The sequence below is a fragment of the Helobdella robusta genome (genome assembly GCF_000326865.2).
Source record: "Helobdella robusta unplaced genomic scaffold HELROscaffold_8, whole genome shotgun sequence".
Taxonomy (NCBI): Eukaryota; Metazoa; Annelida; class Clitellata; order Rhynchobdellida; family Glossiphoniidae; genus Helobdella; species Helobdella robusta.
Genome location: NW_008705459.1, coordinates 4,693,824 through 4,707,949, shown reverse-complemented (window position 1 = coordinate 4,707,949; position 14,126 = coordinate 4,693,824). Strand labels below are relative to the sequence as shown.

General features: G+C 30.4%; 2 protein-coding genes across 2 annotated transcripts; both read right to left on the bottom strand.

The window, feature by feature from the left end:
* Nucleotides 1–2,854: 2,854 nt before the first annotated feature.
* HELRODRAFT_144452 (hypothetical protein) lies at nucleotides 2,855–5,168 on the bottom strand (the record flags this gene model as incomplete). Its single annotated transcript, XM_009032289.1, has 4 exons — nucleotides 2,855–2,951; nucleotides 4,028–4,133; nucleotides 4,635–4,727; nucleotides 5,024–5,168. Coding segments are annotated over 4 exons (441 nt in total), but the record flags the coding sequence as incomplete, so codon positions are not given.
* Nucleotides 5,169–6,785: 1,617 nt separating this feature from the next.
* HELRODRAFT_165788 (hypothetical protein) lies at nucleotides 6,786–12,564 on the bottom strand (the record flags this gene model as incomplete). The annotated part of the gene is made up of 9 exons (XM_009032288.1): nucleotides 6,786–6,911; nucleotides 7,245–7,459; nucleotides 7,831–7,891; nucleotides 8,497–8,640; nucleotides 8,827–8,909; nucleotides 9,122–10,714; nucleotides 10,783–11,037; nucleotides 11,227–11,276; nucleotides 12,548–12,564. 9 exons carry the CDS (start codon nucleotides 12,562–12,564, stop codon nucleotides 6,786–6,788), a joined length of 2,544 nt encoding a protein of 847 aa, XP_009030536.1.
* Between the last annotated feature and the right edge of the window lie 1,562 nt (nucleotides 12,565–14,126).

The following is a 14,126-nucleotide window of genomic DNA, read 5'->3' as shown; positions in this document are numbered from 1 at the left end:
CATTCTTTATAAAAAAAAAAAAAACAATAATTTACGAGTTAAAAACTTTAAATGATGATCATTAGGTGCTGCTCATAAATGACGAATGCTTTAACGCTAAAAATACAAATTATTTTGATATTAAAGGCGAATTGTTTCAGCAGGCAATATGGTGGGGAGGCAATTTTGGTACAGCCTTTATAATATTCATAAAATCTTCTGCAGCGTATTCAGGTCGATCCCAGGACAATTTTCCAAAATTTGCACAAGTGCTTGGACAGCTTACATTGCTTTAACTTAAAACTTTATCAAGATGGAAGACCTTATTCCGGTAGATGTTCTTGACTTTGTATACGAGCACTATGCACATGTTTGTCAGGCATGTATTGAAAAGAGCTCTTCAAAGCCAAGCAGTTTGGGTTGACGGGTAAAAAATGAAGCACAATTTGATATGGAATACGTTCTTATATAGTTGCAGTAGAAACTTCATGCCAAAAAAAGCACAAAGAATAGGACAGCACGCAATAACGACGACGCCTGATTACAGCAATTTAGGTAATTCTGATATTCTGATATAACTTTGGAAATGTGTGTGTGTGTGTGTGTGTGTGTGTGTGTGTGTGTGTGTGTGTGTGTGTGTGTGTGGTGTGTGTAATCCAGGTTCACAAAATAAGAATCATTTAGTTAGACAACTTGCTGCCAGGCTATTTAAACTGACTATTTGGCAGTATTTTTTTATTCATTTTGAAAAAACTAATAAACCATAATCGTTATAATTACAAATCTTTAAATATGATTTTAAAAAAGCTTGAATATTTATTGCTGCTTTCGTTCATAAATGTGTGTTGTATTACATTATAAGGTTCATTACACTGATTATAAAGCACTATTGCATAGCAAAATAGACTTCAAGTAACGTAATTTTCGTAAAACTGAATAAAATTTCATCCTATAAAATTAATTTACTCATAACATTCATTACATTTCCAAATTTTAAATAACAAATGGTCAAAAAAATATATTAACAATTTTTTTAAAAAAGGCTCGTGAAAATATTTTCAAAACAATTAAGAAAAGAATATAAAAAACATTAAACAGGACTGTAGCGAGAGGTGATGTTGGAGTAACTTTTTCTTCTGCGACAGGGGAAGGCCCAGCAGACAGGGTTTGTACCACAGGTTGATTTGTAAACAGTTTTGATACTTTGGACCTGTATGGGCCTGTCATCAATCATTAATCACAATGATAACAATCAACCAAATGAATGAACATTAATTTAAAATGAAAAAGTTATCAAGAATTTATTAAACATCAAACTACATTATTTTAACTGTATATCGGTCAAATGGTCAAGTATTTGAATGATGCTTGTTGAATTGATTCGATATATGACTTATTAATATTACCACACCTATCAACAGCATATTAAAATACAATCAACAAATTGGACAATCGTTTATTTTCCATACTCAGTCCCAATTAATTTCAATTTGCTCATCCGTCTATTGGCACGAAGGCTTGCTTGTCCACTTCATACACTTGACGTGGATACTCATTTATATACAGGTGAATGCAATGCATCTTAACTATGCCCTCAAAGCGTTAGGTGCACCCAGTGGCGGATCTAGACAACTTGGGAGAGGTGCCAAAAATTTGAAAATGTTTAAATTTTCACGGGGGGACCAAGATTTGTGGTAATGTGGCTGACGACCTTTTCTGCTTATCACGTTTAATTTTTGGTCGATTTTACACATAAAACGGTCTTTTTTCTGATTATTAAAAATCTGTTCACAACGGAGGGGGCTCTCCCTGCCCTCTTAGATCCGCCACTGTATGCGGCTCTCTATTGCCTGAGCTAATGTGTCAACCAATTGTTAACAAATCAAACAAACCACATATGTGGAAGTTTTCCTGTTTTGAGAAAAACCATTTGCATTCGATTCCATTCCATGGACGGGATGCTCTGAAAATATTCAGTTGTCGATCATTAAACCAATCAAGTTAGTTCGCGTTAATCCTAACTTCCAAAAAATTTATTATTAAATAAAAAAAACTAATTAATATTGTCAAAACGCATCAATCGTAAAGGCAAATCAAAATAATCTGCAAGAAACATACCAATAAGAGGCTGAAATGCTGAGTACAATAAAGACCAAAACCAGCACACGTCATCAGCAACGCCATGATTAGTGAGATGAGGACCAGTGTTATTGTCCTTAGACCAAACATTTGCACCTGAATGTTACAAACAACCAGAATAAAGTTGTTGTGTAATATTATGTGCATGATTTTACAACATATGATAAAAATTGTAAAAACTGTCGAAAAAATTAAGATTCAAGTTCACAATTTGAAAAGAAACCATTTGTTGATGAGATTTTGAGAGGTTAGAAAACCCTAAAATGTAATTATTCAGAGAAGAACGTTGATTCTAAGTGTAATAAGCTATATTATAACAACCGCATGCAAAAACTTAGAAAAATTCATCAGAAAATGATAAAACTTTTACAAAAAAAATTATTAATGAAAGTGTTAAAGTTTAGGCACTAGACGTTTTAAGATTTGTTAACAACATCGTCAACTATAATATTATATATATAATAATAATATTATATATATAATATCAAACCATTAGTAGCTGCAATTAAAAAACTGAATCTGTAAAATGAAGAATCAGATGATTTTGGTAAAAAAAATAAACAAGTCGGAGGTTCTAAAAATTGTGATGATGAAAAATAAAAGAGGGTGAAAAATACAAAATAAAAATTACATTACAAAACTTTATCACCATCGTCCTAACTACCATGAACACCATCGCGATAAATTAACTAACACTATCACATTCGAAGCAGGGTAAGTAGAGGAAGATGACCAGGATGTCCAAGACGAAGGTGTACACGGAGAGCAAGGCGGCATACATGACCAGCAACATGAATGCAAACTGATTATCTTCACCGACGCAATTGTTTATCCTGAAGCGTTTGTATTTCAGTCAACAATTCACCTACCAAAATGTTTTAACAGTCATACACGTTTTTCATATTTACACTGTATAAAGTTTTTTCTCAGATATCCAATTAATTAGAACTAGACACAAGCAATTACTTATAGCACATACACTAAGAAAACAACGAAAAATATATACAATATTTGTTGATATATGCATGTAAAACTTATACAACAAATATGTAGCATATAATAAAGACCTGATCAAGACAAACTACTGGCATTATAATAATAATAATGATAATAATGCATTAGCAATAAATGAAGTTTTGTTTCAATATAGGTATGATTCGGATTTTGACAAATTTGAGTCAAAAGTTTTCAAAGACTACTCAAGAATCCTACCTAACCCACAACCAAAAAATCTGGTCCAACACTTGGTTGTCACATGCGCACATCTCCATCTAGCAACTATCCATTTTAATTTTAAATATCAGCTGTTAACGTGGCAAAAAAATACTGATTTAGAAAAGAATAAACTTGTACAAAATCTAAGAATCATAATAAAATTATATATCAATTATAACGTAAATTTTGATTTAAAGATAGAAAATGAATTCTATTTTTGAGTCAAGCAGTGTTGTGTGTATAATCAATATCTTATTCTTTTTTTATTATAACTATTATTAAGCAATTCTTCCTTCCATAACATTTTTACATAGTTAACGTGATTTGTTTTCTCCGAATTCAACCATGAAATTGTTAACCAGCCAGTTTAAATGTGTCATCCTACCAATTTAGACTTTTAAACCTGAGCCAATTCTGGTCACCGATGATTAGCATTCTCAATCCTTGTAAATTACATATTGCATGTTGCAAAAAAAGAATCATTAAAATTACAGATTAATTCTGTTTAACACAAGTGGCTTTAAGAAATATCATCAATATCTTCTCTCAAACAAGGGTTGGTGATGATGGTAAAGTAAAGAAATCAAACAAAATGAATGACCACAAGGAAGAATTATAAAATAAATGAATGACCAAGAACACTGATGATATGACCATGGAGATTGATAACGAAATAATGAACCAAATGAATGACCATGGACAATGATGGTCCATCTTCCTGACACACTGACCACATCTCCTGCAATGATGACTTCGAGGTGGCCTTGCTTGATTGCACTTCAAACACAACATCCAATCGTCTAGAAAATATAATATCAATTTGATAAAGAGTGAAATGACGTTCTATAGTAGCAGATGAAATAACTTATAGATGATAGATGAACATAAGACTCACCATAAAAAACATTTTAAAATTATCTACCAAACAAAATAACTCATGTGAATACAATTTTTGTACATACAATATTCATATTTTCAAGTGTTTATATAGTTATTCATAATGTAACATAGTTGGAAACTAAATTAATGCTTTTTCATAAGCTATTAACATTAACAATTTGCTACTAACAACTAACCACATATATTTTTTGTGACATTTTAGCTAATTTAATATGTTTTAATTTTATAGCTTGAAACTTGAAATTGAATGAACAAATAATTTATGTCAAGATAGTAATGCAAAAGCAGAGTAAATGAAGCAACAAGATATGTACTATACATATTTTTGCTTCAAAAAAATTAAAACTTTAATTAAACAAAAACCAAATTATTCATCCTTTAATTTAATTAAATAATTTAACCTTGTGGAGTGTCTTCGACATTCAAAGCACCTGGGTTCATTGTGCATGCTCGTAAAAGACTTGCCAGACATAATAGTGCCAGTGACCAATAAACTTAATTTCAAGAGAAAATATGTTAGTTTATTTTGTAAAAAACTGAATTTTTGGAAAAATAATATCAATAAGCCATGTGCTTATGATTGGAGTTAGTAATATGGTTTGTTAATTACTTTTAGACTTTTGTACATATTCCTACTCCAATACTGAGAAATAATGCAAAATGTTTTGATGATTGAAACAATTTTACTTTGTTGATTGCACTTCTATAATTATGCCTGTACTTAGAGCATACATATGATATACTACATGCATACAATTACAATTTATATAAATTTGATAAATGTCCCTACTTAACAATGCAATCAAAGGTAACTGGCCATGTTGATAATTTGGTAGAAGAATCACTGAAGAAACTAAAGTTACATTGTAGACCCAATAAATTATGACTGCCATTAAACAAGACAACCCTAACGGATCTTTTACTATTCTAACTCGTCCAATTATAGGAAGGCAAAACGACCAAGCGGCCTGATCTGGTGTCAGCCAATTATTTTCCTGAATAAATGGTGGATGAAAACCGTAATCAGGGTAATAGGATTCATACTGTTCATATCGACTCGAAGCCATTTCAATTTTAATATTTTCCTGTTGGTCGGAAATCGCAGTGTTTTTGCCATCTTGATTTTCTGAACCAGTAGCATATTTAAACCCAATACCCAAATTATCCATTGTTTCCTATGTATACAAAATTGACAACACCTACAACTATGGGAAAACCAGGAAATAAAATAAACAAAAATAACTCCTCCCACCTACATAAATAAAATTAAAAAGTAATAATTAAGTAATGATTAAAAGTATATGTAATCGAATACTTAGAATAAATGATTAAATAAAAATAACTCCTCCCACCTACATAAATAAAATTAAAAAGTAATAATTAAGTAATGATTAAAAGTATATGTAATCGAATACTTAGAATAAATGATTAAATAAAATCATGTCGACCTACATATTCAAAAATTCAACAAATATCAAATTCAAATTGTAATAAAAATGTTTTCAGTTGGTTGTTCATTAATGCCATAAAAGCTTAAGTATGCGAGAGTAAAATGGGAAAACCATTTTGCATTGGTGTGCTGTACTCTGTACTCTACGCACGTGATTCTACCATGGATATATATATATTTATATCCATGGATTCTACTTTTAATATGTCAGTGACACATGTGTACAGAACAGAAGCTGCATGCCATTTTAATTTTTTTTATATAGGTAATTTGACAGTCACAGTTGTCTATTATTCTTAGGGTTCTAAACGGATTGCAGGTAACTGACAGTCACAACACGTTGGTCAGTCCGCTTTCCGGTATTGGCAGATGGAAACTTGAATCGTACATAAACGTCGAGAACTTCAATTATAAATACCTTCAAATGTTCGATAATTTCCGAAGTTCTTTCCCTTACTCACAACGGCTGACATTACAAGTGGTTAGTGCTAGCATAAAACACCATGATCTGATCATTGGAGAATCCAGGCATATTAAATTTTAAAGTTCCATCTTGATTGCATATGAATGCACACATTGTCTTCCAACAAAAATGCACACTCCAAGACCATACGGCACAGCTCAACGCAATCACACTCATGTTCGCAGTTTATGAAATAAAGGGCAGATCACGCAACAGAGGCACGGAACAAAGTAGGTTCGGCACCAGAGGGCGACCTTTACCCGAAGAGAAATTCTTCCAGGATTAGAACCTGGGAGCCAAGCGTCACCAAGGCTCGTTATTTTCCTTACTCATTAGTTTAAGGCATAACGAATGTATCTAAAGATCGATTTAAGTATCAAATACTGGTTTTAGACTTTGGTGTTTTTATAACCACCTTTTCATTAAATCTAACCACCGAACGTTGTCATCCCGAAACAACTTTAAAAACACCACAAAACGTCTAAAATTATAGCCTATTGTACCGTAAAATCCATTTTTGAAATTTTTAAAAACCACAAAAAATTTACCCTAGTGAGTGAAAAATTTATTCAAATTAAGCTTAATGACATTGAAATATTTGTTTGGGTGTTAATTCTACGTATAAGCTTTGGCTGTGCTTTAATAATTTACAACTTGGCGCTGCCTCAAAAACGCGTCGATATGAAAATAGTGGCACATAACAATGCAGCCTAACATGATGGTTCGTGGTAGGCCAGGTCTCAACAGAGCAATGATGTCCTGAGCCTGCGTCATAAACACTTCAACGCTAATCGCGGAGTTAATAATGGAATAATTATTGTTAATGAGAATAGAATTGGCCTACTAAATCAGTTTTATTTTCATTAATTTGTCTTGAAAAAATTTCGATATAGATATTTAAACCGGTTTAAAAAAAATTCACTGTAAATTATTGACCTATAAGTCAGAAAGAGTCAATTTCAGAAAACAATTTTAATCAACAACTTCAAGTAATTAATTACAAATTAGGAACGATATTGTTGTTAAATATTCAATCTTTGTTTTGAAAATTTAAAAAAATTAAGCACTTAATTATTTCCATTCCATGAGTGAACGAACATCATCAGAGTCGGCTTGCACATCGTTCCATTCACGCGGATTGTATGGAAATAAATGTTCATTTAAAACCAATCGAATCATTTGGAAGTTTATTTTTGGCTTTACTTCCCATTGGTCCGTCTTTTTATTTCTCTTGTTAACGAGCAAAGAAGGATTTTCTTTGATACCCATTTTGCATCTCTCACTCGCGTCATTGTGAACGATATTTGTTATTTCTTGACAGTTTCGCGGTTCAACTATCTTCATAAATGACGATTTGAAATCCCTTTGGTTGGATCATTATAAATAAGATAAATAGTAAATAATATTGTGAATTGTATTACAAAATTAAATTAATAATGTACATCCGAATGTTTTGTTTACAATTTAAACAAATTTATTTTCAGCAAAACTAAAGTATAAAAAGGAATTAACTGTTATATGAAAAATTTAACAAGCTCAAAAAAGACAGCACATGGGAATAAAAATAATAATGAAAGATATGATATAACTAACTGATCCGCCATTGTTTGTGCGCATGGCTCTGTAGAAAATTAAACAAATTCTAATCATCCTTACGTACCCATGCACCATATACAAAAATTACCTGATCTTCTATAATTAGCTTCTTTTAGTCTCAGTGCAAGTGGTTTGCCGTCATATTTCACCTTGATGATAATGAGTTAACATCATAAAATATTTGATGTGAAAAAAACGTTACAAATATATTATAAAATGAAAACAGGATTTTAAAAGGTGCTCATGCTCCCACGCCATTCAAAGATTAACCAACAAATCTTAATCAGTTTGAAATATTTACTGTTAGTTGTTCAGTTTTTATGTTTGATCTGGGATGTGACAACTTCAACTATTTTAAAACGTTTCTGAATCATTGATTTGATGGTATGGTATTTATTGACGCAAACAATACAAGATAGTAATCATTATAACTGACTTTTAATCTATTGATATGTTTCTATTTAATACAATCTCCAGCCTGGTGAAACTCATTTTATCTTCAAAATCTACAACAACTTTGCTTATCCTTCACAAGTTCAAATCATTTCAAGAGTTAAAATGCTTAATATCTTTCCAAATTAACATTTGTTCAATTATTTCTTACATACCAAAATTAAAATAAAACAAAATTAACAAAGCAATTGTTACAATTTTTCACGTCAAACATAGCAATTAATCATTGAAAATCTAGCAAGAAATGAAGAAATAAACTAATTGAAAAAACATTGTGGCTAACAAAAACAAATAAATGTACCTCCATCAATTGGTTCATTGCGATTTTAGATTGTTTGCTATTAGTGATGAATCGATACCAGGAAATCAAGCTGTTGTGTACTCTTCCACTTTTATCTTCCAATATTAAACCATCAGGCAGAATGCTCGCCAAATGATTTACTTTCTTTTTTAATTGAAAATTTATAAAACTCGTAAAAAATGTCTTAAAAAAACTGTTAAAAGTTAATAAGTGTATAAGAATGCATTACAAAAGCAAAATGTTTATATCTTTAAGAAGATTAAAGGTTTTAATTTTCAAAAACAAAAATATGTTAAAGTAAAAATGTTTCAATAAAATAATATTACAAACTTCACGCTGGATAGATAGAACATTAGCACCTGGTTCAATGACTTTCAAAAGAATCAACTGCTCGATACTTCTAAACTTTATTTCTACATAATGACAAATATATATTGTCTAAATTTTATCATTTTGTAATCTTCGTTAAGTCACTATTTTTCTCTCTATTTGCATGACTATCACATTCTATTACTCTGTCGTTATTATAACAACAACTATAATTTTGTTGGTTGTTAATTAAGGCACATTGAACATAAATTTTGTAGAAATATATTGAAGATAAAGAAAAAAAAAATTAAAGTACCTTGCTGTTTAACTATTTTATAGTTGGGTGCCATTTTAGGTTTTTGCTTTATTGATTCATCCGGAAAAGATTTGTTAGCTTTTTGTGGTGCATGCCTGTTGGGAGTAATATCATTGTCTGATGCAGGCTGGTACATAATATTTTCAACAAACAAATTTTCTTTCTGATAATTGCCATTAACTCCATCATCGCATTGATTTAGCAAAGATTTGATCTTATCAGAATAAGACATTTGTAATTTCTTCTCATTCGGACATTCTGGTTGTAAGCTTCTCAAAACATTTTGATTGTGTGCCGTGTCAGGAGACAGCTTAATTTTTTTGTTAACAATGTGACAGCTCACAATAGAGATACTCTCATCAGCATTTTTAGTTTTTTCGAAATTTTTATTATTACACATATTTTTAGATGTTATATTCACATTATTTTCAATAATACTATCGCATTCAGAAACATTACTGAAATTTGCGTTAGAACTATTTCTTTGAGACATCATACCTTCAGAAGTTTTGTTACAGATCACCTTATTTGTCCTACCAACTTGTGTTTTTGTCAAATTATTATCTCTAGGAAAACGAATAGCTGACAACCATCCATCATTAGATGTTACAGTAGAAATCATTTTCGAGATGGATTGCTCTGACTCATCATTACACTTTCTAAGATCATCAGTTACACAATTATTGGCAACGCTACTTTTCATCTCATCTTTAGCAAATGAATTATCAAGAGTTTCAACACCTTTACCAGCATTATGACATACGCCATTATCATTAATAGCCTTATTTAAAATAACATTTTCATTAGTAACACCGTTAGTTTTATCACCAATCACGTAACTACAATTAACAGAATCGCCACGGTGGAAAATATAGCTATTCTTAAGAATCTTTTCACTATTATCAACATTATAATCATTGATCATATTAGGATTGCAGACTTCATGACAAGCAACATTAAAAAGTTCAATGCTATTACCATCAGAATGTTTATCATGAGCATACTTATATACATCATCACAAACGTGATTTTTTTTCTCTGGTTCCACAGAATTATGTAGCATACAATGATGGGGATCTGCATCATTTCCAACTGTCATTGTTAATTCAGCTGAAGAGAAGTAATTGTGATCACACTTATCAATTTGGCAGCCTTGGTGGGATAGCCTGTTGTCAATAATATTTTTACTTCTGCCATCGCTGATAGGGTTGTCAGAGGCTTGTATCATTTCTTCGTTATAAGGTACATCGAAAACAGCTGAATTATCATCAGAAAGAGACTTAACTATAGAGGAATCGACCAAACTGGCTGAAGTAACTGGCTGAAAAACGTTAGAATTTGAGTGGTTTGCATCGTCATCACTATTATTAATCAATTGATTTGATGTTCCAACAGATGAAATCAGATCTTTTGAATAAACATTTACTAGATGATTATCTTTTACAGAATCATTTCTTAATCCTACATCCATTTGATCAAGCGTAGTTTCAATACCATAAAATTTGTCATGAGTAACATTTAGAGAATTTGATTTTCCAAGAAGATCAGTACACAACTTGTTGTGGCTACTTCTTTCATTCTTAAAATGACTATCTAAATGCAAAAAATTATTTGCAATTTTTATTGATTTACATTTCTCATTTAAAATGCTTTATACAAACCATGGTTAGAAAGAATATGTGAATATGATTCCTTTTCATCTTCATTCATAGGATCATTAGATGATAGATTTTTAGGTGAACAGTTGCTCGTTTCTCCAAAATATTTCATACCAAACTGCTTACAGCATTCAGAAATACTATCACATCTATGCATATCCCCATACTCTTGGAGGCACTGATCAAATAAAGAAATTTTCTCATTCAGTATATTCACAACTACATTTATCTCATCATTTAAAGTAATCTCCTCCGAATCTGTCAACATAAAATTCGTTTTTAGGGTGCTTTGTAGTAGGTATTTACATATTCATATATGTGTGTGTGTTTGTGGCATCACGGTATAACAAAAGTATATCACACAAATATGGAATTTAATAAAATTTAAAAATAAAGTTTTATTTTTATGTATAATTTTAATTGATATCATATTTGAATTAGTCAAACCTGTGGAAATATCAGTAAAATTAATAGGTTCCCTCCCTTTATAGAGAAAGCTAAATAAATAATTACACAACGTGAATTTAGAAATTTTTTGATTTTGTTGCATTCACTAAAGCTACTGAAACAACAAAATTAATTCAAAATTAGGACTATGGAATAGGATTGTGAAAAAACGTATAACTTTGTGTATCAAAAATTGATATCAAAATTTGGAAAAATTTGAAAAAAAAGTCAGAAAAAATTAAATATGAAAAGTACTTTTTAAATGTCCCATGCAAAATGATATTTATCCATGTTGCCATAAAAAAAACAAGTTAAGGATAAATTTTTACAATGACCCTGACATACTTGAATTAAATGATCTACATTACACAAATATACACACACATACAACAAAATCTGTAAACCCAGAATATTTGCAGTCACATAGAAACTATAAAATGTGACGTTGGTAGTGAATTTTGAAATTTATATTAATGGAATGAAATTTATATACTTTCGTTTAGGGTTTTTAAAAGAACCTTAATTTTTCTAAAATTTTATACAAACAGTTTGTTTGTTTTCTTAACTTAATTTTAATTAATAACTATAACTCAACAATTGTTATGAGCAAGTTTTATTAAAAGATTATGCATTAAGAGGACAAAAATAGCTATCTAATTTTTATTTTTGTTCAAAAATCCTAATTAAAATCTTCAAAATATTATGTTTTTTTTTTAGTCCAAAAAACTTGGAAAAAAGCCCTCTCAAAATGCCACCTCAACTATCCACTGCCCATGTTTTTCCCAACCTTATTTTGTAGCTTAGTTTAAATAGAACAGTAAATAACATTGATATCTATCTCTAAGTCTAAGGCATCATTCAAAACTGATATAGATAGATATACTGATGTGATATATTCTTTCATGTACTGGATTAATAGCATTATATTCTAATAATTTTCTTGCTTTATTCACCTTCTAGCATAATAAGTGTTCTATTTCTACAGATGGTTGTTTGAGACTTAGCAACACTAACAGATGTTTTACCAAAGCACCAAGTCTTTAATTTAATTTTAAAGAGTTTTTAAGATCACAATACAAAATACAGTCCTGATTGATTGGAGCAACAAACGAAACATTTTCTAACAGTTCAACCACTAAAAAACGACGATAAGGGGATAAATGAACTTCTTTAGCTTTTTTTAAGGTTGGAGGTCAGTAAATTTTTTCATAGAATTATTATAATTATAAAAATGAAATGTAACCGTGTAATAACCAGCAACGTAAAAAACTAAAGAAAACGTAACGACTATTTAAATTTGATTTAATTTTAATATAACAACCTTGTTATATCGGGCATATCAGGGATATATTCTGATGACGATGAGGCAACTAAATCATTGGTGTTTTTATTGCAATTTAAACTCATGTTTCGACTTTTTCTTTTAATTATTTTATATTTATTCAAAACTTCCCAAACCTGGAATTGATTGACCATTAACGACGTACCTGCTCGGAAACAACAGACGACAAAAAACCCAGCAGACGACGGCTACTTTGCTTATAACTAACTAACCTACCAAAGAAAAGTAAAAAAAGGTAAATAGAATTTTAAAGTTGAACGCATGGATACAAGAGGAGGCCTATTTACCATTAAACAACACTTTCTTATGGTTTGAAGCAGGGATAGGCAAAGAATCTCAATTTTGCAACTTTTAATTATTTTCGGTAATGTCGATTTTATTTGTTTAAATTTATACCAAATAAAAGTAATTAATTACCATATTGAATAACAATTTAAAAAAAAAAAATTTTAACATTTTAAATAAAAGCAATATTCCGTAATTAGTAAATATACTATCGTAACTTTTGACTCGAACCTCACCCTCCATCTCCCCTCCAGAAGTAAGCTCCTTGTTCAACCGTTGAAAGTGAGCGAAGGCCGTTATATTTATTCTAGTTATATGCATCAAACAGTATCTTATTGAACAAAATAGTATCATAAAATAAATAAAGATACTTTTTTTAATATAAAAAATTCTCAATTTGATTTCATTGCGATATCGATGATGATGATGATTGTGACCTGACTAATTAAAAAACATCAAATAAAATTTATAATAAATTATAAATTTGAACTGCGTGCCCACATATGTAGCACTGATTACTGTTGCGTTTATAATGAATTTATATACTATATATACAAAGCGAGCAAAATTTTAATATAAAAGCGCTTATAAATCTATGCATATTAGCTCAGCTTGGCTCGGCTGGCTTGGAATTGGATGTTAAGCAAGGTGTTGTCTCAAACTATTTGGAATTCTTGCAGAAAAATTTGAACTGCGTGCGCACATATGTAGCACTGATTACTGTTGCGTTTATAATGAATTTATATACTATATAGTCTATATAAAGCGAGCAAAATTTTAATATAAAAGCGCTTATAACTCTATGCATGTTGGCTCAGCTTGGCTCGACTCGGCTTGGAATTGGATGTTAAGCAAGGTGTGGTCTTAAACTATTTGGAATTCTCCCAGAAAACTTTGCGCACATATGTAGCACTGATTACGACTGTTGCGTTTATAAAGAATTTATATACTATATAAATAAAGCGAGCATAATTTTATTATAAAAGCGCTTATAAATCTATGCATAATGGCTCAGCTTAGCTCGGCTCGGCTTGGAATCGGATGTTAAGCAAGGTGTGATCTCAAACTATTTTGAATTCTCCCCGAAAATTTTGAACTGCGGCGTACATATGTAGCATTGATTACTGTTGCAATTATAATGAAATTATATATATATATATATATATATATATATATATATATATATATATATATAAAGTAACTAGAATCCGTGTATACAAATAATTAATAAGATTATATGTTTTATATAAAAAGCAATATAGCAGATTCAACC